This window comes from Xiphias gladius, chromosome 10, assembly GCF_016859285.1.
Source record: "Xiphias gladius isolate SHS-SW01 ecotype Sanya breed wild chromosome 10, ASM1685928v1, whole genome shotgun sequence".
Taxonomy (NCBI): domain Eukaryota; kingdom Metazoa; phylum Chordata; class Actinopteri; order Istiophoriformes; family Xiphiidae; genus Xiphias; species Xiphias gladius.
Window position 1 is genome coordinate 19,347,406 of NC_053409.1, and position 25,292 is coordinate 19,372,697.

Sequence of the window (25,292 nt, forward strand, 5' to 3'; positions counted from 1 at the left end):
CAACCTGCAAAAATAGGACTTATTATTGTACTATTATCAAAGGAAGGAAAAAGGACAAAATATCTTCCTCTTGAGAGACATTTACAGCAGTTTGAAATCTGCATTTGACAGCTGCAGTGCTGTTGTTTATGTTTTGTACTTTAGGCTCTGATGAAAAACACAGTGTGGGGCATGCATAATCATAATGTAGCAGCTTACGGGGCAAACATTTGGCAGTCAAGGTCACTAGTTTGAAACCCACAACGTGTTGATTTGAAAACTGAATGCACTCTTTCCTCCCCCTCGTAAACGTCCACTGTGCTGTCCTTGAGCAAGGCGAGGACAGTGCAGTGGACATACATGTGTCCACTGCTCAGTTGTCAAGGTTGGGGAGTACTTGTGCTGTGCATCTCTCTGAATATGACTGTGTGTAAATGTATAAGTGTTCATTGGTGCTGAGCTGTAAAAGAATATGCATGCTCAGCATGACAAGTGAATCATCATAGGATAAATAAAGGTTTAAATATAGATATTACAATGGTCTCCATTGTAGAAAAATGTCTAGATCTATCTTGTAATCAGTGCCACTGCAGCCACTTCAAATAATTCTCTCTTGAAAGTTATTTATTGGGATAAAACTAGCACAGTTTATTTGCAGACTGAGCTAATGACAGGCCCAGATGCACAAAACTTATGTGCCTTATGTTTGCCCATATGTAGCCAAACCTACTTACTAAGGCGAACTGTAATGTAATCACGGTTTACGGAGAAATTTCATGGTTCAGCTGTGAGCTACTTTTGTTGTGTAGTGACACAGCTTTCCCATACAATGAGGGATTATTAGCGCCCATTAAAGTGCGCTCTCTCCACAAAATAATAGGGTTCATATACACTGGGTTAAACCGTTGGTTTGCTTGTAAACTGTCTGATTGTTGGACCACTCATCAGACTTCATTGTAGCAGTGTCACTGTGTTCCCAGATCTCAGTCATTACTTTGGGGAGTATGATGGTATAACTGACATAAATGATGGAAAAAATACAAAAATGTGACCCGCATTGTAATAAACTACTGTTTTTTTTAAGGTTCCTTCTGTGTTGTATCAGTATCAGGGGTTTCAGTGTAGTCATATTGCTTGCACCTGTTTCCATCTACATCTGTATCCATGTCCTTGTTTCCCGGTTTTCTAATACAGAGCTCATGTCTTTCTTCATGTCTCTGCGCCATTTTCTCAAGCCTTTTACCAAACCAAAAAAAACCAAAGTCTACACTGAGAGCCAATCAGAAATCTCAAAGCAATGCCCCCTAGACCAGATGGGGTTCAGGGGACAGCAGCAACAGCACACTGCAATGACATTTTGTTATTGGATCTGATTTCCTGCAAAATTCTATATATATTTATACAGTAAACAGAGCAATTTTCTAAGCAAAGGTGTTTAGATGACTCATGTTTATAATGAAAATTTCTGGGATCATTTTCAGAGTAAGTGTATTTTTTCTCTTTGGAATGAAACCCTGGTTCTACAAATTCTGCTGATTTTTGCGGTGGCTACTTCTGCAGGTTCAGCATTGCATATTTGATCACCAGAAGTTGGTTGAGACCAAACAACATGCTCATCTGTGCCCCTGATCAACTCACCCCAAATGGCCCCTCAAGCGACTGGAACTCACAGCCACATTAGAGAGGCACGTCTGTTGTGAACAGGGTGCCGTTTGTCATACATATTACCCCAGATTCAGATTGGAGTCTAATAGTCTTTTTGTTCTCTTCTTCTGTCTCCGTCGCGCTTGTCCCCAAATTTTTTCCCTCTTCACTAATTAGCTACTTTATGCTCGCTCTTGCACTTGAAATCGTTCACTCTGCTGTGTGCATATTCATCTCCTCAGTCTTTCTCCCTCTGCCTCTCCATCTTTCCATCATTTCTCTCTTATAGAGATGGATGAAAGGGGATATCAGGCAGTCTGGGTGGAGAGCTCAGCTGATAGGCTGAATCAAGGCAGGTCATTTACTCACCGCAAGCCCATCCATCCTGGGACCCACACACACACACCCGCCCACACACACACACACACACACACACACACACACACACTACATCCTTGACTCAGCACACACTCTCATACAAACACACTGCCCCTAAATGACTTCCATCTCTCTAGGTGTATTATTTCACTCCTGGGAAGTCTGAGTTTCACTATTCAACCCGACTGGAGCAATGGGATCCTTTTCATTAGGAACTTGCTCAGTCACACATCCAAGCACAGTACACACTCACCAAAACAAACATACAGAAAGGCACACAGACCCGTAGACTAAGAAATATCACATGTACTCAAACGCACACTCGATGACCAAAGCTCTAGATGCCTCATTACTGGCATGGCGTGCTTTCACCTCTGGGGTTTTGTGAATAAATCTGTCCCCCCTGATGATTTTGCTGTTTGCGGGTATGTTCCCCACGGGCTGACTGTTAATGACATCACGCCACTCTGCATCTGTACTTGGGGAACTGTTATCAACTGGTAACATTCTCCCAGTAACTCCATAATGCTGCCGTCTCATTGGTCCCGCTGCCTGCTGGTCGAATTACAACACAGCAAGAGGCTATTTTTTACCCTGACAGTCCCTGCGTCATCCCAGAACACCCAAAACAGGTCTTTTTGCCCTCAACATGATGGCATGATTACTGCAAATGCTTGATGCCACCTCCGGCAGGTTAGCAAGTTCGTGAGGGAGGAAGATGAAACTGGACCAGGGGAGGGGAGAGAGAGTTATGATCTAGAAAATCATGGTGATGGAAAACCAGTTGGACGGTGTTCGAGAAGGAACAGGCACATGTTGCCGCTCCATCGTACAGTATTCGTTATCGACAGATCAGAATCAGAATACAGCGTGTACATGCTACTGTAGAGTGGATGGATGAGTCAGGGGAGAAAACGCGATTACAGTGGCAATCATAACTCAGATTAGCCTTCCCCTGTACCTCTCTCCACTGCTCAAAACAGGAATCAATCACCATCACATTCACTATGCCGCCTCACATCACACACAGGGCTGCACCAAAAGGACAAATATTCTCTCCAGCAGAGAAAACAACATTGTCTATAGCGCAAGGACAACAATCACTCTCTATAATAAATAACAGCAGCTTTTATGATCATAAATAGTGAGGGGGCCAGAGGCTGTTTGTAGGGGGGAGGATGATACATGAAGCCATTCAGCATATTTCTGCTGTGGGCTTGTATCTCTGCAACTGAGGGGATCAAAGAAGCTCCTGACAAAAGAGGCGCCGATGCAGCGTGCTGAGATGACAGCCTTCACCGATGCTAGCAGTGCACTCAGCACTAACATTGGCTGACTAGAGACCTTACTAACCAGTCCAGAACAGCACATTCAGCCCCCCTGCTGTTTCCTCTATCTGATTATTATTGATGACATCAGGACATTCTCGGGCCCGTGGAGGCTCATTAAATCAGAAGTCAACTGATAATGAAGTTGAACAATCTGCACTATATTTCTTCATTTCCTCAACACTATAGACTAGCAAGGCAGTGCTTGCATACTTTGATAAGCAATTGTATTTTAGTTATTCCCTCTGGACTGCCATTTGATTAAAATGTGTGACTTGGAATCATGTAGCAAAAAACATCTTCATGGGTATGTACAAAGCCCAAGGCACTTGGCTAGTTTGAGTATGTGATCAGTCTGTCTGGGTTTTTGTGTTATACTGTGCGTGTGTACATGCGTGTGAGTGCAGGAGCAGCAGTAATTTGGTTCTCTCAGTACAGAAGCTTGCATTGTTCCAGGAGGGAAAATGCTGATGTGCTGTGTGTCTCGATCATTCAAATTAATTTGGAGCCATGCTGAGAACAATATTCCATCAAACGGTTTGTAAATTAAACACACATATACACAGACACAGTAGCGCACAAATTATTTTACAGACACGCTTACACTCATGGACAGACACAAATACTGTGTATACGCATACACACACCAAAGTTTTGACTTACACAGCTACACAAGCACATCCACCTCGCCACAGTTAGTTTGACGCCAATGTACAAAATGAGCGAATCCCATTTTCTCTCTGCCTTTTCTCGCATTCAGAATGATCCCCATAAACTCAGAGCCTGGAGGAGAAGAGGAGACATGGCCCGTCAAGACTTTTATGGCTTTTCCCCACAGTCGCCCAGGACTACAATTGGTGTTTTTATTATGTTAATGTAGAACCGACCTGCACCCCACCCAACCCGTCACACCACCAAGGAAACTAACGAGGTCCTTATATTTAATGGCGGCAAAACGCTTACACCTCCAGCAGTTGCCAAATTGTCACATCAGAGAGCAGCTTAAGCAACAAGCAACCATTTTCCTCTAATCAAACGTAATTCGAAGTGTGCTTTACACTTTTTGCCTGCTGTTTCATTGTGCTCCCCCATAGGCCACAATCTCTTACTTTTGGATCAAGTTAAGGTATTTGCATATGTAATTTAGCAGTGACAATCAGAGAGACATGGTACCATCTCCATCAACTATGAAACAAGATTTAGCCCCTCTTTCGATCTGTGACCAGTCCTGTGATGGTGCCTAATAGTGTGTATCTTACTGCTTATCACTTCATTTCTGGGAGCCAACATGCTGTTATGCTTAGATAACCACAGTCATTTGCTGTGTTAAGTGGCTGATTGCCTCACAGTTGTGTTTTGCGTGCATGCGCGGGTGTGTGGAACACTTTCATGCACGTGTAAGCACGTAAATGCTATTCGCTGCCCCTGCCTGTGATTGTATTGCAGTTTGGTGCGTGTGTGCATTTGCGTGCACGCCTGTGCTGCATATGTGTGTAACAATGCCAGCCGCTTTCTCCGCTAAGCTTAGCCCCAGTCCCCGGCAGCATGGCTGAGTAAGATTAAAGTCACCCATATTACACTTAGCGTCAGGAGACGTAAGGAAATTAGGAGAAAATTAAACAATGCAATTTGCATACAATTGCACAACAGCGCAGCAACCTGCTTGGTTAGTTACCGTCTGGTCAAGTAAATAGCATTTCTCAACGTTGCTTCATCAACTATGCAAACAACACTGGCTGGCCTTATTCAATCATGGATGTTTATTTGGACTGTGAGAAAAAAAAAGTCAGAAGAAATTACACACATTCAACAGTTTCTTTATTCACTATGTATGAGCTAATGTAAGCGGATGATGCCAGTTGCTCCTCTGACAGGAAACCGGCTCTGCACTGCAGGTTAAATCAAATTGCATAGGTTGGATTTAGATTATTTTATTTGTGCATGTGAGCCCACATCTGCTGTGACATTTTAGTGTGACATTCAGGCTGCAGTATGTTCAGGTTTCATCCCAAGTGTTTGAAAATAAAAGACTTGCACCCTGCTGAGAAAATCTTTCTCTGTCTTCCTCAAGACACAACCACGCTACCATTTATGTCTCTCTTGCTCCTTTCCACTACAAACACATTCAGATGCAAACCATCACCTTTTGCCACCTTTCACAAATACGGATATTAAACCACCTCAATTTCTCTTCCATCTTTCATCTCAAACATATATTCACATCCACACACCATTCTCTCTCTCTCTCACTGTGTGTCTCTCTTCCTATATCTGCCCCCATCCTCCCTACATACAGCCAACTCACCTAGTGACAGCGCTGGTGAAATATTAATGTGTTCAGTGAAGTGTTGTTGCTTGGAGTGATGCCCTGACCATGAGCTTTGTTTCTGCAAAGAGGAGGAAGCTAAGCAGTCATTCAGAGGCTCAGGCAGAGGTACACACTGTCGGATGTAACAGTCAGGACAACTCCAAGCCGGCCCTCGCTCTCTCAGCCGGCACTCTGCTTGATGCGAATGATTCATCACTGCAATGTTAAGCCCGATCGAGGCTACAGTAAGCTTTCGCAGTAAGTCAAGCTTCAGAGAGTTAAAGAGATCCCTTGCCTGAAGCTGCGGAGGAAGGACACCCAGTTTTCAGAGCTTCAGCTCATATCTTAGACCGTTTTAGTCTCCCTTAGCCACTGAAACCCTCCAACACACCCACAGACACAAATGCTTTCAACCTTCTCGCGTTTTGCTCCAACTTGCTTTTAATAAGCTCCGAAACTGCAGGTGCTGCCATTTCTTCTGTGCCCCCTTTTTGTGCCTTCGGTTGCACACCTTCCAAGTGTTGAGGCTCTTCTCATAGAGGCCTAAATAAGGAATGAGCTTAGTAACTGGGAGCTGCTCTCCTGTTCTGATTCAACGCACTCCTGTCGGTTTGCTTACTCCACATTGCCTAAAGATCCCTCTGGGTTTATGCTTCAGTATTCACACCACGGTGTGTTTGTGCTGTATCTGTGTGTTCTTGGCACAGTGCCTGTGTGTGCATGTTTGCTGATGCCTCCTGCATGTATGCCTGTCTCCTGTCTGTATGGGGGTTTCAGTGCATGTATTTGTGCGCACGCAGTTTTTTTGAAGGCCTGAAAATCTTCAGGCGGGCGCATCAAACAGAACTCTGCATTTCTTTAGTAGTGGCAGAAGTTCCGTTCAAGGCTCCTAGTTTGCAGATGTGTGAGAAGCAGTATGGATTTTATATTTTATACGGAAAAATGCTGACATTCCTTTCAGCTGTGCTTATCTTGCATCCTTAGTTCCGAGTCTTTCTAACCTTGCGCTTGCAGATGAAGCTTATACCTGAGAAGAGAGAATAGATAAGAGCATATACACACACACACACGCACACACACACACACGCACACACACATACACACGCACACACACACACACACACACACACACACACACACACACACACACACACACACACACACACACACACACACATTGGGAGGTCCTTGCAGGTCAAAAATGTGTAGCTGCTTAGAGAAAACATCCACATTTCTAACCAAGCCTGAAAAAGACCCGTGTACTTTAGAAAAAGATCAACCTGAGTCTAGTTTGACATGAACAGTAGAGCTGGACTCATACTTCACCATGGCTAGCAGGAACAAGCCTGTTTGTGTCCAGCTGGTCACGGCATATCAAAGCAGAGCCACAAAAAAAAAAAAAAAAGAAGAAAAAAGACATGCCTCTGTGTGTCACAAGAAACTGCCAATAGTCTGCAAACTTTCCAATTCCAGACAGTACAGTCACCTTTTATCTTGTCTAGACTGTGACATTATAGAGAATATACTGCCTGCATTCCTCTAGAGATCAAAAATCGACTCAGGTTCCCTCAGGTCTGCTAAAAAGTAACATTTTTAAATTCAAATGCCCGATACCTGCAACAACAAAGTTGGCCTCGACCCAAGGCAAAAGCACAGGATTTCAAAAACAAACACATATTCATGCAGACAGCCCCAGTGGACATGAAGATCTGGCATAAGCAGTTGCACGCAAGTATGCAGATATATATGCATACATAACACACATACAGTGCGTAAAATCTTGTGTGCCACAGGGATAAACACTGATGCTGCCAGCTTGTTTTTAAGACACACTGGATTAAGCTGGAGTGATGACTGGCAGGGATTTCATTGTTGTGGATACAGTGCAGCGCTTCAAGAAGCTAAATGTAGGATTTTCTCATTGTTTGATTGAAGATCATTTCTGCTGTTTTGAGAGTGAGTGGCAAACGGCTCATTCTTATTGTCCATAAAGAACATAAAGTGTGCGCGTGTGTGAGAGGAAAGAGTAACGACTAAGGTACAGACATAAAAGGCTGGCCCGCAGGAGGTTCTCTGGCTTCAAACGCCCTTCGTCAAAGACGTTCTTGTTCAGTTTTTGTGGTTTGTGATTTTGTCCACAAAAAGGAATCTGGAGATAGTTGGCTTTAGCAGGCGCTCAGACCGAAAAACAGTCCTGCGCTAAGAGATTACAGTGGGGTGTGTTGCTGAGGGTACTGGTGGGACAATTAAATAAGATCCAGGAGGTCCAGTTTGAGATTAATGAGCTTGAGGGCTTGTCAGATGCCTAAACAGTGTACAGCAGTTTATAATACAATAAGACAGGATTCTGGAAAGTTACTGCGGCTACATTAATTTTGTATTTAATCTGCATTGGCCCCCTTGTTGTGTCAACATAGCGGCCTCATTTAAATGAACGAGGCTGCATTTTTTAATTCAGCGGCGTTCTCTGTCTGAATACGGCCAAGCAGCTCTCCACAAAAGACAATTAAGACAGTCCAACAGCAGAACAGTAAAGTCAAGTCTCCACACTGCTATGCTTGAGCACTTAATACACCTAATATGAGGCTAATACTTAATCTAACACAACCAACCAGTCTCTTGGTTGTAAACACAACATGGGTTGAGAAATTTCAAGTATTTTTGTTGGCGATCTATCTTATTTGGTGTTGTTTTGTGTTTTTATTGATGCACACCACTTTGGGGAAAAACTTTTTTAGGCCTTACTGTACATCACATTTGTACATATAAGTACAGCGGAAAATGGTTTCCTGGGAGTTACTGCTCCAATATATTATTGGAATTAATTGTGCCGAAACATTCCAACACAGGCAAGAAGCAACTGCTGTTGTAATAGGCAATAACTCAAGTGATGTGCTTTTTTTAAGTTTCATTGGGTCCACTTTGGTGCTTGTCACGTTTGATTGCGCGCAGAATTTTTTTAGGAAGTCCTTCCTCATCCATTCAGAACAGCAGAGTACTCAAGTCTTCACGATAAGGCTCATATCACCCTATCTCTTAAGAGTTACATCACGGCCCCCACATCTGCCTCCTCCATTTGCTCTAATTTACCCTCTCTCCTAACAGCAGCAAATAGAAAAGCAACGTCTATAATGCTGTCTTTAGGTCTTATTATTATTCTCACGTCCTCATTCTTGAAGTAACTCTGCTGTGGTTCTCCTTATGAGTCACTCTGGATAAGAGCTCCAGCTAAACACTCAAATATAAATGAAATTGTAAAAGAATCAATTTAAAAGTCAAGCCAGTTAGCGATAATTGTTAGTGGAAGAGAAATGCAAGCAAAAATAATGTTGGTACAAAACAGCTGACACAGCTGTGGGATGTACCGCAGATGATCATTATTACAATTAATTTGACAATGATATATTAAGCAAAAATCCATCTCTGGTTTTCTAACAAGCTATATTCACTAGGAGCATAATTTACAGTATTTGTTCATGATGCACATTCATTTACAGTTTAGACTTGTCATAATGTCTTTTTTTTTTTTGCCGTTTTTAATGTGCACTTTACTCAGTAACATAACATAGCCATACGTTAACATTTAGTCATACATTAATATTTAAGGGATAGTTTGCACAGAAGGATCAAAACCAGTGAAACTCAAAATGAGAGGAGATGCAGATTTACGTACTAATTCTTCCAGCTGCCTCGAGGCTCAGTTTTGATCTTCTATCATCATATTTTGAGTTTTGAGTCCTTTGACAAAATATGCATGACATTATTTTCATTCCGGACATTATTGTACTGAATAACACTCGCACCTGTAGTAGGCACCGCCTTCCTATCTTTGTTCTTCTATTCCACCCGCTGCTGTCTTGCCACCAACCCCCCTTCAACCCACCCACTACCACCACCTTTTTGCCCCCCCCCCTTGAGTTCAAACGAAGAGGCCAATCCTTTCTTGTCCCTTTGCCCTCACCTAGCCTCTCGCAGGAGGATAAATACAGATGCTTCATTAATTCATCAGTGTCTCTCCAGACTTTAGCCAAATATTTTTTTTCTTTCTCTTAAGGGACTCAAGGACTTTCAGCAGAGGGTTGATCTGTTTACTCTGTACTCCCAGGTGGGGTATTTCCTTTTGAATGAATGTCTGTGAGTGTTGCACTTGGGTTTAGATATCATATCAGGCATGTGTATAAGTGTGTAAATCATGTTTTTGTATACATACTGACTGTACCTGCATGGATTTACAGTATAATGTAAATCCATTTACAGATTTAATTAAGTACCGTATGTGCGTGCTCTTGGTGTGTGTGTACTTGTACGGCTATGCATTGTGAGGACCAGTTTGAGTTTTAAACCACTGGAGTGCGGACAATTTGGGAAAGTGAGGACATTTTGGCTGGTCCTCACTTTTCTGACACAACTTCAAAGGGCTGTTTGAGGGTTAAGACTTGGTTTTAGGGTTCAGGTTGGATCAGGTTAAAGTTAGGGTAAGGGTTGGGGTTAGGCATTTGGTTGCGATGGTTAAAGTTAGGATAAAGGGCTGGGGAATGCATAATGTCAGTGAGTTTGCTCACAAAGATACAAGTAAGGTGCGCACATGCTGACAACGTGTCCACTACTGGTCAAAAGTTTTAGAACCTCAATTTTTTCCCTCTGTTAAATTTACATAACTCAGTTTCAGTGTTTCTGAAATTTAAGCTCAGAACAAATAAACAATTGGTGATTTTAAAAACAAGGAATCATGTAATCTACTTGTTGAACTAAATTTATTCTACATTTTGACTCATTCAGCATCTTAAGACACTCGTGGCGTTCTTTTCTACATCGGAAATGAAACATTGTTTGGAAAGTTTGTCCCAACGCTGTTGCAGATGTTTCCACGAATGTGTTGCACATGTAGGTTGCTTTGATTTCACCTTCTGTCCAGTTCATCCCAAACCACCTCCATTGGGTTTATGTCTGGAGACTGTGCTGGTCTTTCATCATTTGAAGCCACCGTCTGTTTATTTTCTTCTACTGATTTGGGTCATTATTTTGCTGTAGGGTGAACCCTTGACCAACTAGTCTGTCTTCCTTTGTTACTTGCCTTTTTCTCACCATTCTGATAGCAGTATACAGTACTACTTCCTGCAGTACAGTATTGTACTAATAATGCATCAGAGGGTGTAGTGACACAGTTTATAAGGGTTTGTAAGTAATCAACAAAGGTTGTGGCACCTGTTGGAATTGTTTACGTTAAATTTCAAAGCTTAATTTGCCTCTATTGCAACAGGAAAGCTGTAAATTAAGCCATTTCTTAATCCCTGAGAAAGGCCTGTTTTCTATGAAATTTTCATGATTTTTAAGTTTTTGGTGACATAAACTTTTTTTTTTTTTTTTTTTTTACCTTAAGCAGTTTTACAGTTTACCATTGTACCATTTAAGGTTATTCACTGGGCTTGAACTGCTTTAATTTCAATAAAAACTTGAGAAGTGGGGATGAGCTAAACCTTTGTAGTGCATGTATTAGTGGCAGAAGGTTTTTATGAGCATAGTGTGTAGCGTCAGGATGAGCCATCCAAAGCAAATCTTAAGTCATGTTAAGATAAAGTTTGGGCTTTCCACATATAAAAGCAACCACCTACCCCCACCCCAACCTTGCCCAGAGCACTGATAGGATGAAAAATGGAAAGAAGACCCAAAGGAAGGAGGGGGAAGGTCCATCTGTGAGCTGCATTCAAGGACAACAGTGTTATCCATTTTGGAACAGTATGAAACAAGCCAGTGTTTTCAGTGGGGTTTGGAAATGCGGGCTTCTGGATGAACTGTGGATGCTACTGTTGTCTTGCCAAGCCAACTGTGATGTTGCAGATTAGATGCGAATCATTGACTCCTTGTTTGTACCAGTGCAACTCTTCTTATTCAGAGTGAGAGATAATGAACAAATGTGACTGATTGTTTCTGATCGGTGTTGTGGTGAATTACTGCAGCAACAGAGATTGTTTTGCAGTACTGTGGTGTTAATAAAAGCTGTGTTTAATGTGGTTTTTTTGTTATTCAGCCCAGGTATTGGAGTTTGGCTATATCTATTAATCTCTGTTTTGATCTTTTCTCTCCTCCATTCCTTTTCACTTTTTTTTCTTTCCTCCATCTTTTTTTGTTCTTTCAACTCTTCCACCTTCTCCTTCCTGACCTCTCGGATAGAACCAATTCCACCTGCAGATGTCAGCCCGTGTGCCTCCATCGACCCTGGGCAGCCTGCTGCTGGCAGTCTTACAGGGGGGAGAAGGGGCCAGGGACAGAGGAAGCCGGGGGGAAGGGAGCTGGGGAGGAGCGGCCGTGATCTGCCCCGGGTGGGAGGAAGGGGGTGACGGGTTGTTGTCTCACCTGCAGAGGCACAGTGGTTCTACTTGGCATTTGTGGGACATCATCAACCTGACCCGCATCACAGGAGGTGGGGATAGGAAGGGAGAGGCCAGCGAGGAGAGGAGGGAGGATCAGATGGAAGAAGAGGCTTTGAAGATCCTTTCAACCCGTTTCCTGCGCTCCCCCTCTCCTATCTCCTCTGTTCTCCTCCTGGGCTCTGATCCCGAGTGCCTCTCCTCTGTCCTGCGGGCCGCTCAGCGCCTCGCTCCATCACTACCAGCGCTGCAGTGGATCATGGGATACCCCTTGTCACCAGATTCGCTACACACTCTAGGAGGTCCCCTTGGACTCTTAGCCTATGGGGAGGTCGGCCGCAAGCCAATCAGTTTCTACATCCGGGATGCTTTGCAGCTGATTGGCCGTGCGGTCACTGCTGCAGCCATGGTGAGGCCGGACTTGGCACTGATCCAGAACATGGTGAACTGTTATGACAAACCAAACCGCCATGAGCTCCCCTCTTCAGGACAATATCTGGCCAGGTATACACACTGACATACACACAAAAAAAAATTAAAGGGTCAGTTCACGTAAATTACTAAGAACTATCATGTTTTCATTTACCTCTAGTAGAACCTAGCAGTGCAGATAATTTTGGTTTAAATTCAAATTAAAATTCAGTTTGTATTAATTTTTCTGACGTGACAGCGCCCCCTACATTACAGATACGTGAATTTTTGGTACTGACTGACAATGTTAGCCATTGCTTGGCATAATCTGATTTAAGCAGATTTCCCTATATTAGTGAAAGACTAAATTCTGATCACTTTCCATTACCACATCTGGACCCTTGAATTAATTAAAGCCAGTTATCTTCTAAGGCTACTAGCTAACTGAAGATGTTGTTGAATTTTTCAAATGTAATTTTATTGGAAGCTAGTTGGCCATTTGAGTTAAAGCTTACTAGCCACACGGAAAGCGGAAACTAGTTTGAGATGAGATATTTCTGCCTCCACCCCAATGCAGTGGAGGTGAACAGTTTGTTTTGCCATGTCCCGCAGCATTGAAAAATAACATTTTCAAAAGGTTCAGCAGCAACATCTATTTCCAGAAACTGTGTCCCTGCTACCGGGTGATCCTCAGACTTCATTGTCAGTATTTTTCATAGGGACTTTTTCACTGGTAGAAAGTAGGTTTTAAATATATTTTTGCATGTAGTATGGTATCCCAACCTTTTAAGATTAAAGAACAATGTCAGTTTTGAGATTTGTCCAAGAAAACTTCAGCAGAGTGGATGATTGAAAAACTTCTTCCAAAAATTAAATATATTGCTTGAGGTGTCGTAGGATTAGCACTGGTCCAGTCAGGGCTGGATAGGACCATATATCTCTATATCCTTGCAGCTACCAGTCCAACTAATTTTTTTTTTAAATGACTCTTGGGCACCTAAAATGTTTGAACAAGGTCAGAAAAGTGCCAAATGATACATGCAAGACACTGACAAACTGCAATCAAATTCCTCTAGTCACACCCCTAAATGCCTGTATGCTTGATAGCTTTCTGAGTGACACGCTGGAGTTTTTGTGAGTAGTTGCTGGCCTCACTTGTGGCACTGTACGCTCCGGCTGCTGCCCTTGTCTATCCTCTGCACCATGGGGGTGGCAACTTCTGAATAGCACTGTCATACAGGGGGTGGGGAGGAGGTCTTTATGGCATACAGTCTCACAGACTGACACCAGAGAGTTTTATCTCTTTCTCTTCGGTGTTGCTGCTTCTTCAATCCCTGCAGCTTTTTAAAAGAGCTCTGACAGCCCTCACGGGTTCTGTCAAGGTGGGGTCTGTGATAACACGTGCACATGCAGAAAAAAAGCTTATTGAAATACGTATTTAACCATAAACATTTTCACTTAAAGCAGAAAAAGCGAAATCCTCTCATTTGTACACAGCAAAAAAAAAAACAAAAAAAAAAAACGCACACTCACATGCTTTACAACCTCTCCTAAGCCACATGTAGCACATACTGAGTGATGCACTGAAGCACCGTGCCATAAACTCACTCCAAAGGAAAATATTTCTGTTCTTCCAGTTGACATGGATATTTTTCAAACATTGCAATGGATGAAACAGCATGTATCCATAACGTCTGTGGTCATGAGGTACTGGTGAGAGAAGGATATTTGGCCTGAGATGGGCCCACAGCAAATATTGAACACACCCGAGGCATGCCATCTGAGAGTGATCATTAACAACACCCGCATGATCACAAGCTGGATTCTCACAGTGCTTGCTCCTTCTGCAGTTTAATTGAGCACTGGGATGCCAGAAGGGAGAGCCAGAGACTAAAACAAGTGGAGTTGTGTTACAAAACAATATTACTGGGCATTTTTTTATTAGAGTTAGGAACAAGTTTACTAGGTTTAATATGATTAAACTGCTCAGTTTTAGCTATGCTAACAACGTGGCTTTATGGATGGTAGTGTCTGTCAGCCAGTCCACCACTTTGGTCCAGATTGACATATTTCTGATTGACTTTAAACTGTTTACAGACATGAATGGTCCCTAGAGGATGAAGTTTATTATACTATTTGCGGCATTTTAAGTGTAATGCCTCGATAACGATTGGCTCGATTGCCACAAAATTTGGTATTTGAATTCCTCTGTGCCTAGCTGCAGCCTTAAAGAGCTGTATAGTCTTAGCCTTGTTATAATGTGAACAAAAAAGAAAACAATAAGTAATGCTTTTAAACTGACTCAGATTTCATCAGAGCACCAGGGAAAGTCACAATCTTTCTTGGGGGGGCCAATTAGGACCCAGTCTTCACTATCAAAATAGACTATTTATAATAGAGTCCTCCACATTATGGAGCCTTTGTTCCTGGCCTTTGAGAGTCTGATAAAAGGGGTCGTTTTATCGCACTATTCAAACTGGTCCAGTTATACTTCTTTGCCCTCCAGTATACTCCCTGATTCTTATCCCTCACCAGCAACAGCCAGACATGCAATTGCTCCGGAGAGCCCTAATAAAGCTGAAGGAAGTAAGAGACTTCCACATGGAAAAGGCAATTAACAACTCAAATCTCAAGGGACAGACCAAGGAAGGCAGGGAGGGAGAGAGGATGTCTGGAGATATAAGCAAGAGGAAGATATGAGGGAGTAGAAGAGAAAATAAAAATCCACTGTATTGTTGTTTCTGATTCAAAGCACGGGTGCTATGAGGATAAAGCTAAATAGGAGAAACTAGCCACTTTTGATGTAGTTCTTCCCAAATGTCCGGAAAAAAATCCCTGGGTGCTTATTCCCAAAAATTCATTAAAGAGAAAGGAGAAAGTTGTCAAAGACAAACAGATAGATGAAAGACAGAGGAAGTAGGAAACAGCTTAAGGAAAACAGGAATAAAGTCAAAGAAAAGGAAGGAGAAACTTGTGTGGAAAAGGATGTGATGGAGGAGAGAAAAAGAAAGAAGGGAGGGAAATAGATAGAGGGTTGTTGTTATCAGAGTGAGATCTGCCAGTCAGTGCCATCTCACTCGACACAGCTGCCATGCTGATTCCATCTCCCCTGAAGAGATTAAACCCACTGAAACAAGCAAGCCTTGTATCATCCACTGACAGACAGAGAGAGAAAGACTGAGGGAGTAAACTTTCTCCCAAACTACAGGAGATGGAGTAATAAGAGAGAGAGAGACACATGTCCAGGACGCTCTTCGAGTTATCATTTACTCGCCACTCTGCTGACATTTACTGTTAAAACTGAGGCCAGGTGTTAGTGAGAGGAAGCCATCGCTCTCTGACACCACCGGCTGACTTATCAACCTGCTTCTACATCCACTGCCATTTTTTAAATGCAGCCCCTGGCCTGATGCAACCCAACAAGCCGCGGACCCATAACTAAAACGAGACGCTGCTTGGAAACACGCCGAACTTTTCACACCCCTGCTATCATCTGAGTATTATCTCACACTCCTTTCTCACGTTCTTATCTCTGGGCATGAATCCAAAAATGTCACAAACTGTAGGCGAGGAGGGTTTGCACTTCTCTGCTCAGATAACAGATGTAAAGTGAGGGCTATGGTTAATTTTTTCACATACTATACTTTAGTGGCCAACCACAGCCACTACAGTATAGTTTATGAGTCTAGAGTGGGTTGGCTTGATGAATCTGCTGTCTATGGGATATGATGATTCAGCCGCACTATTACCATGAGTGATTTCAGCTCAAGGCAATGCTTGCACTTCCGCTTTATGGTCAGAGAGACAGAGAGAGCTGCTGATGAGGAAACATAAGTTAACGTGAAATGGGATGGGAACGAATTTTGAATCAGAGGCATTTTTAATCAGTTTCTTGAGAATTATGGTACAAGGAATGGGTTTATAAATTTATATTGTGCTGTTGAAGTGAATCAAAATGTGAAGAATGAGAGCAATGAACAAAAGCCAAAGCAGAATACACAAATCCTCACCTACATTTACATGTTGTATTCATTCTGTGTGGTGCAGACGAGCTTTAGTCAAGGCTAGGCTTGGAGGTGAGGTTAATGACCCTCATGATCAATTTAGTCTTTCAATTTTTCTTCGCATATCCCGTATTTAATGGAGAAAGTTCTCCAGCAGCCGTTACAGTCTTTGCTCATCAATTCATAGATATAACTTGGAGATGAGAGCAGGAGAAAAAGAAGGGAGAATAAAAGAGTATGAGGGAAAAGCCGTTTTTCTGATCTGAGACAGGGCTACAGCTTGGCCAACCTTTTCCATTAACAGGAAGGAAAACTTGCCATTTCTAGCCTTGACCTGAGACATAATCAACAGTCCCTGCACGGTTCTGAATGCAGTGATCCCTGCATACTTTAACATTTAAATAACCCCTATGATTTAAAATGACCCACGGACAATTCCCCACTAATCAAGGCCTGATCAAACAGTACATGTATGGTTTCACATTGAGACATCACCTGACAATGTCTACATCATCAAATGCTAAGACATGAGCTAACAATCCCTGCATGGTCCAAGAGGCCAGGGCAGAGCTATGGGCGGACTGGGATTGCTCTCCCTAATATATTCTACCGTAAAGACCAATGCGGGTCACCAGACAAGTGAGACGAATAGAAATGACTGTCTACATGGACTCGCAGATAGGAGGAGACCTTTTCTGCACTGCATTAACTTTTAATTATGACTTTCTGGGAGATGCAATTACCCATCTGAGACTAGACTTGCTAAAGCTACACAACAGAGACCATGCCTGTCTGCACTAGTCTAATTTTTACTTGCTTTTTCCCTGTTTTTTATTTCTGGTTTAGTGTTGTGCATATTGCAGGCTACATTTCTAAACTGCAATACCCCAAAACGGATATAGCATTTTTTTCTCAGTTTTGTCATCTCTTGCTCATTGTCTGTTTGTATCTCTCTGTCCCTTGAGATTTCTCTCCAACACTTCCTTCACTGGAGCCACAGGCCTGATCCAGGTGGATGCTGGCTTCTCTAGGATCCTCTCTTCCCAGCTGTTCCACGTATGGAGTCTGAAGAGGGGCGCTCTGGGCCAGCCGGCCTGGGTTACTGTAGGCCAGTGGACCCGAGGCAGACTGGAGTTAGAGGGAGGGATCCTAGGGCTGGTGGGAGGGTTCGGGAGCAGCCAAGGACAAGGTCTTGGGGCGGGAGTTAGGGGAGGGGATGGCCAGGGGGACAGCAACATTGGAGGACGCTGGAGGCCGGGACTTTCTGTCGAGGGGCACCGCCTGCGTGTGGTTACACTGGTGGAACACCCATTTGTTTTCACACGGGAGGTTGATGAGGATGGAATGTGTCCAGCTGGTCAGCTCTGTCTGGACCCCAGAACCAACCGGTCCAACATAATCCAGGGCCTCTTCAACCAGCTGCACAACCCGAACACTACAGCTGCAGACTTGGGGGGCAATGGTGAGTTTTGTTTTGGCATTTGTACCAGGTGTAATGTCAAGGGCCCAGTTCTACAGCTACATCTTTGTTCCATGAATGGAGAGGCTTACACGTAAAATCAATAAGAGACCAAGACTATTGTGTCAAAGAAATGCCGTGTACTATATGTCTGAATGGGGACTATTGGTCTACAATACACACACACACACCCTACTGTATAGCAGTAAAATAAAAGGCATCCTAACTTTCTTTGATGTGAATCAGCAAATGACAAATGGAAGAAGTTAAAGAATGGTTGGCCAGAAAAAATCAAAATGGCAAAAATGACAAGTGTTGTTAAATTTTTTCCGCCCAAGATTTAATGTGACTAAATGTTATTCTATCCTGGATGCTGGGGTTATTAAAAACACACAAGCTGAGATGTCCTGTGAAGATCCATCAACATTTTCCATGAGCCAGAGTCAATAGTTGTGGACATATTCCCAGAAGTTCAACCCCTACACTTCCAATGCAGGCATATAAATATCCGAATTGATTATTTCACATCATAATCACTTCTTTCCTCTTAGACCTACCGGATGACCTCAGGAAGTGCTGCTACGGGTACTGCATAGACTTACTGGAAAAACTGGCAGAAGACATGGGCTTCACCTTTGACCTCTATATTGTGGGAGACGGGAAGTACGGGGCGTTGAGCGGGACAGGACGCTGGACGGGGCTGGTCGGGGACCTGTTGAGTGGAACCGCTGACATGGCTGTCACCTCTTTTTCCATCAATTCTGCCAGGAGCAGAGTCATCGATTTCACTTCGCCCTTCTACTCCACCAGCCTGGGCATTCTGGTACAATTGCTTAAAGTCATCAGTAGTTTGTTTGAGTTTTTAGTTTGCATTTTAATGAGTGTAGTAGACACAGGGCATATCTTTAAGCGTCATTATGAGTCAGTGGAAGTATTGCAATCTCCAGGTTTACTGTGATTCGATCTCTCCAGTATGAAAGAGATATGGTCTGCAACTACTTAATTTTGCCCTTATGTCCTGCTCACCCAGTCTTCTGGTAAGGAACAGGAGATCATTAGTTGGGGCATAATTAGTCTGCTGAGTTTTCAGTAGGCATGTTATTATGAAAGTTCAAAATGAGAGCCAGTCTAAGTGTGCATAATGAATCTGAAAGGCATTTTGTGTAGCCGTCTTAACATAGTCCTCAAACATTCTGCAGTTATTCTTTAATTCGTTAATATCTCCCTCTGTGGCTGACAAACTGCAATGCATAATATGATCTGACAACATGGCTCCATTTGAAAATGAGAACTCCATTTTAAAAAGTGATTTATTGTCGTTACAAAAGGATGAATAGCACAAAATAAGAACAATGTATGTAATTTGTTAAAAGTAATAATGCTTAGGAGTGTTTAAGAGAAGTTTACTGACAGGATGCTAAAGACTGGAGGCAAAATTATAATCACACTGTTGCACATTGTTCAGTTAGTAATCAACTGTATCAAGCCAGTCTCTCGCACATGTGTTTGTTTATGATCTACCAGGTTCGTAGCCGGGACACCGCAGCTCCCATTGGAGCCTTCATGTGGCCTCTCCACTGGTCCATGTGGGTGGGCATCTTTGTCACACTGCATCTCACTGCGCTCTTCCTCACCTTGTATGAGTGGAACAGCCCCTTCGGCATGACACCCCATGGCAGGAACAGGCTGCGTGTGTTCTCCTACTCCTCCGCCCTCAACCTATGCTATGCCATACTGTTTGGACGCACTGTCGCCACCAAGGTAAAGTAGCTTTCCTGTTTGTGATAAATGGGCATCACGCAGGGTGGGGCAGGGATTACAAATTGCAGAGAAAGGGAGGAGGGGATGCACGTTATAGAAAAGACTAAACAAACAGTGAGGGCAGGTTGAAAGTGGAATTTAGAGGGGAAAGAGACATGGAATAAGATGATAGAGGGAAAAGATGGATAGGGGAGAGGTTAAGAAGGTAGGCAGTGATGAAGTAGAGAGGTACAGGAAGGATAATGCGCATACAGGGAGGGAGAGGGGAAAGGGTAAGTGGGCTGACAGAGATTGAAGGAGTTATGGTGAGAATGATGGAGATGGATGAAGGTGGAAAAAGAGGGAGTGAGCAGAGGTTAACTTTGAAAAGTTGAAAACAAGAAGGCAGGGGAAGAGGGCCAACAGTGTGTAGGAAGGTGAGTGCAAATCAGGAAATGGGCCTCAAAAAGAAGGTAATACAGAGGCTGACAGAAAGATGGTGAAATACGGCTGAAAGGGTAAGGGGGTAAGCAGAGACAAGAAAATTTAAGAGAATGAGGGTGACATGGAGTTGGGCATACAGAGGATGATGTAAAAGGGGAGATGGCAGGTGGGTGGGCAAAGTTGGGGTTGGGCGACACAGGTAAGTATGAGGTGCAAATGTGATGGCTGAAGACAAATGGAAGTCAAAAACTCATACTGAGGAAATTCTTTGTATTAATAAATATTTGGCAAAATAAAGCCAATCTCTTTTCCCTCAAAGATTGGAAAAAGTTCTCGTATTTTCATGTAATTTCTTGGTATAAAAACGCAAAGATATTAAATGTACCTTTGCAGAAAAACCAATCTTCAGAAACTTGTCACATTTGACTGATTATGTCACACTGCTGCACATAGCCAACTACAACGCAGATAAAAAAACAAGTGGGTCCCCTGCTTTCTTTGTTTTTTAAACAGCAACATACTTTGCCAAAATCCATCATTGTGATAGCTTACGCATGCTCCTCAAATTTTCAGGCAGCACATTCAGATAAATATCTGAAACATCATTTGCTTAAATTATTCCTGCCTGTCCGACCTGTGCCACTTAGTGAGTATGGACCTCATCATATTTTTTTCTTTAAACGCATAATCACACTAAAGGAAAGCAGTGCAAATGACACTGGTGGAACAGACGCCAAGTGATTAGACAGACTTTCCTATAATTGGAAGGTCACAGGTTTGATCCTTGCAACTGGCAATGTGTCAATTAACAGTTTGTGTTCATTAGCAGCCTTATTACCTGTTAGACTGTCCTTGAGCAGCCGTCTGAACCTTTTTTTTTTTTTTTAAAGTTCAATTTACAGTCCTGGTTGAAATTACTGGCAACCCTGAATTTTAAGTACAGAATTTAGGATACCTTTACAAATAAAGGCAAATTAACCAATTTTGTATTATCAAAAAATATTTTAAAATGTCTAAGGTTACTGAACAAAAGAAGATGAAAGAACAAAATGTGCATAAAAGTGAAATAATACAAACACAAAATGTACCGCAGACACAATTATTGGCACCCTTCATTAATATTTGGTTGCAGAGCCTTTGGCACCAATGACAGCTTCTAAACATTTCTTGTAGCCATCTAGAGGCCTCTTGCATCTGTCTTGGTAGTTTCTGCCACTCCTCCATCGCTATGCGTTCAAGCTCTTTAGGTTTGCAGGAGTCTTTTTTTGCAATGGCAGATTTCAGCTCTATCAAAAGGTTTTAAATGGGATTTAGGTCAGGACTCGTTGTTGGCCATTTTAAAACAGTCCATCTTTTCCTTTTCAACCATTCTCTTGTGCCGGTGGTTGTGTGCTTTGGGTCACTGTTCTGCTGAAAGACCCAGGATCTTTGCCTCACACCTAGTTTTCTGACACTGGGTAATACATTTTGCTCTGAAATGTCTTGGTAATCTTCTGATTTCATCAATCATTTGATACATTCAATTCCTCCAGTACCAAAGGTAACAAAGCATCTCCACAGCATGATAGAACCTCCACCATGTTTTACTGTAGGAAGGGTGTTCTTTTCGTTATGGGCTTCATTGTTTCGCCTATAAACAAACTGATGCTCTGCGTTCCCAAAGTGCTCTACTTTGGTTTCATCTCTCCATAGAACATTATCCCAGAAAGACGATGGCTTATCAATGAAAGTTTTTGCAGACATTAGTCTTGCCTTTTTGTGCCTCTCTTTCAATAGTAGTGTCCTCCTTGGCCTTCACCCATGGAGCTCTACTTGGGTTAGTGTGCAGCGTATGGTAGTAGCTGAAGCCACCACTCCAGATTGTTCCAGGTCAGCTTGAAGCTCTTTAGATGTCTTGCGTGGTGTTTTTTCCACAATCCACATCAACCTTCGCAGATTCCTCACACTGAGTTCCTTCTTAGCGCAACGTCCTGGAAGCATCTTAACATCTTGATAACATTACGAACTGTTGAAACAGGGATTTCAAGATCTTTGGCGATAACCTTGTAGCCTTTAGAGTTATGATTTTTGATAATAGCATTTGTGATGCTCTCAGACAGCTATCTTGTCTTCACCATTGTAAAAAAGAAAGTGGAAACAATCAGCCCCATTGTATGCAATAACCGTTATTAATTGGTTAATTCAGGTCATGTGAATACTGAAAATTAAGCACAGAAAGTCTTATTTGTTCTTTATTTATTATTATTTTGTTTGAGGAACTAATTTAAATTCATCAAGGCATATATTTTATGTCTTTATTTTTATTTCACTATATGAAAGCATTTTAATGATGTTGTTCAGTAACCTTGGAAATTTTATTAAATATTCTGATTACACAAAATTGTCTAATTTGCATTTAAATCTGAAGATATACTAAATTCCGTACTTAAGATTCAGGGGTGCCAATAATTTCAACCAGGGCTGTATGACTAGCACATTTGCTGTGAATTATTTCCCCGCTGTGTGGAAGCCAGTCCTGGATGCTATCAGATTAGCAGCTCCTTTTTCTCCAGTGAAAGCGAAAGCATGATTTTTGAGAGTATGAACAAGTATCTAATCTCTTTCATTCTAACACTGTTTGTGTCAGAATGAAATAATCTCTTCATACATTTTTTCGGTAATTTTTTTATTTTACAGATCCGTTACCTCCTAATAGTTTCCTGGAAAGAGCCATGTAGATTGGTACTAATTACAGGGAACAGTTGTGCACACATGTGCATCCCTCCCTTTCTCCCTTTTCAATGCACTAACTAATTATGCTAAGAGTTAAAAACATCCCCAACACCTTTGTAGTAATGGGCACCAACCTTTTTTGTATTATTAGTGTCTCAGTTACTTAAGCCTTTAGAAACACTATAAATTCATATCTTTTCTTTTGTTAATGGATTTTGAATTGGTGGAATAAAGAAATGATAGGTGTTCAGGTGGATTAATTCCCCTTGGCAAGCAGTTTTAGCATATTTCTGATGATATTTCTGATGTGTCTCCAACAGTCACACTTTGTTAGATTTCTGCTCTTCTGGTCTGTTATGATTAACTTTATTACCCTCACTCTGGCTCTAAATCGGGAATTTTAAGGACAAAGAGAAAGAGGAGGTTGAGAGCCTCACGGGAGCCTCTGCATTTATGTCAACTTCTGAAAGTACCTTTTTTCACACACATTTGTATTTTTAATTGTTATAACCCCTTCCCTTGTTTATCATGTGTAAAATTTGTTATCTCAATTTATTCTGTGTTCTTTGTTGTTGTATGGTTTCATTTCTTTCTTCACACCATGATATTTTTCAGTTTTGAGCCTAGATATTTTTAGATTCACTCATCGTCAAGATTTGCTCTTTGTTCTCCTTTTGTTCTGTTTAATTATTTTTATATGCTAATAATTGCAAAAAAAACCAAAACAAAGCCGAACAAAAAAATCTCTCTTGGGACTCATCTCCACTCTGCAGACTCCTAAATGCTGGACAGGGCGCTTCCTGATGAACCTTTGGGCTATCTTCTGCTTACTGGTGCTGTCCAGCTACACCGCCAACCTAGCTGCAGTTATGGTTGGAGAGAAAACCTTTGAGCAGGTCTCAGGAATCCATGACGACAAGGTTAGACCGCACACAAGGACACTAACATGTCAGCACCCCCCCCCACACACACACACACACAAACATACAGAGACACAGCTACATGTACACACATACTAATCTTACACAAGGACAAGCTAATGAGTAAAGAGCGGAATTATTTGTGAAGGATTATCGCTTCCTATATCCCTAAACCCTGTAGGGAGTTCAGGGCTACAATGAATTTGATATGAGCCCCATCATGATACCTACCCCCCTATTTCTCGTTAATCACCTCTGCCGCCGTCTCCACGCTCTCTTCCACCCATGCCTTCATGTGTCACTTCCCCAGCTGCACCATCCCTCCCTGGGTTTTCGTTTTGGCACGGTGAGGGAGAGCAGTGCTGAGGATTACATGAAGAAGAGTTTCCCAGAGATGCACGACTACATGAGACGCTTCAACCAGCCCACCACCCCAGAAGGTGTACAAATGTTGAAGTAAGACACAAACACATACAGGACGCAACGCACATTTGTGAAGAGACCTCATTTACAGCTGTGATTAAAATGTAATCCAGACTTTAACAATCGAGCCACATTTACATCTGCTATCTGTGGTTGTGTGTATTCTGTGCACTCATTTTACATTTGTACTTTGCATAATTATTCTGTCTACTGGCAAACATGGCAGATTTACAGCCATCAAAGGCTATTTAGATAATAATATTAATGTTTCATATCTACTATTCTACATTTTGGTTCATTTTAAAACACATTCAAACTCAATGAAAAGCAAAGAGTTAATACATTTTATCATATCATGTGAAGTCAAGTTAATTTTATCTATATAGCGCCAAATCATAACAGTATGGAGCAGATCTAGAATGTACAGAGACCCAACATTCCCCATGTGGGGGCAAATCCTGGAGTTTCTCCATATACATTGAATAATAGAACAACTCAACAGTGCACATTTTCAACAGTCCACATTCAGATTTGGATCTGATATCTCAATGATAACTAATACAAGCCATTCATTAATTTAGTGTCTGTGTATCAACTCCAAAATGTGTTACTCGACAGCATCACCAATACAAATTTTGGATGCTCTGATTTTCTAGCTTAGTGAGGCAGTTGTTTATGTTCGTTCCTACTTACTTAGCTGCCCTAAATCATGGGAACTTATACTTTAACGTAAGTTCTACTCTAGGATCGATTTTTTTTCCACCTCCAGTGATGTTGTGTCTAACCCATTGCTGGATGTTTTCATACATATTCATAGTGAACTTGCTGTTCACTTTTGAATCTGACAGAGATCAGAATTATGTTGCGAGCTGCATACATTTACACCCTGCATTAGCATGAGCTTTTTCTTTATCCAGACACATTTTAGCACAAGGTGTAAGTGAGGTGAAAGCACATGAAACACAAATTTCACTAACAAAGTCCTCGACATTTATGAGGGAAAATAATTTTGTTTTGTTTTGTGAAATGAAGTGTTGAATGTAGGAATGAATGAGGGTCAGGGGCAGATTGATGCGATGAGGGCTGAGGACAAGTGGTTGAATTGGACATCGAATGGGGATAGCGAGCAGATGAGAGCAAAGAGGCAAGGCAAGTTTATTTTTAGATCACATTT

At 42.1% G+C, this 25,292-nt stretch overlaps 1 protein-coding gene across 1 annotated transcript in view; it reads left to right on the forward strand.

Moving 5' to 3' along the window:
- LOC120795657 (glutamate receptor ionotropic, NMDA 3B-like) overlaps positions 1-25,292 on the forward strand; it is a 61,612-nt gene that overhangs the window by 20,908 nt on the left and 15,412 nt on the right. Inside the window, exons 2-7 of the mRNA XM_040137736.1 lie at positions 11,809-12,509; positions 17,386-17,882; positions 18,431-18,702; positions 19,404-19,640; positions 23,549-23,695; positions 24,006-24,151. Coding sequence (XP_039993670.1) covers positions 11,809-12,509; positions 17,386-17,882; positions 18,431-18,702; positions 19,404-19,640; positions 23,549-23,695; positions 24,006-24,151 — 2,000 coding nt within the window. The remainder of the gene's footprint in view (positions 1-11,808; positions 12,510-17,385; positions 17,883-18,430; positions 18,703-19,403; positions 19,641-23,548; positions 23,696-24,005; positions 24,152-25,292) is intronic.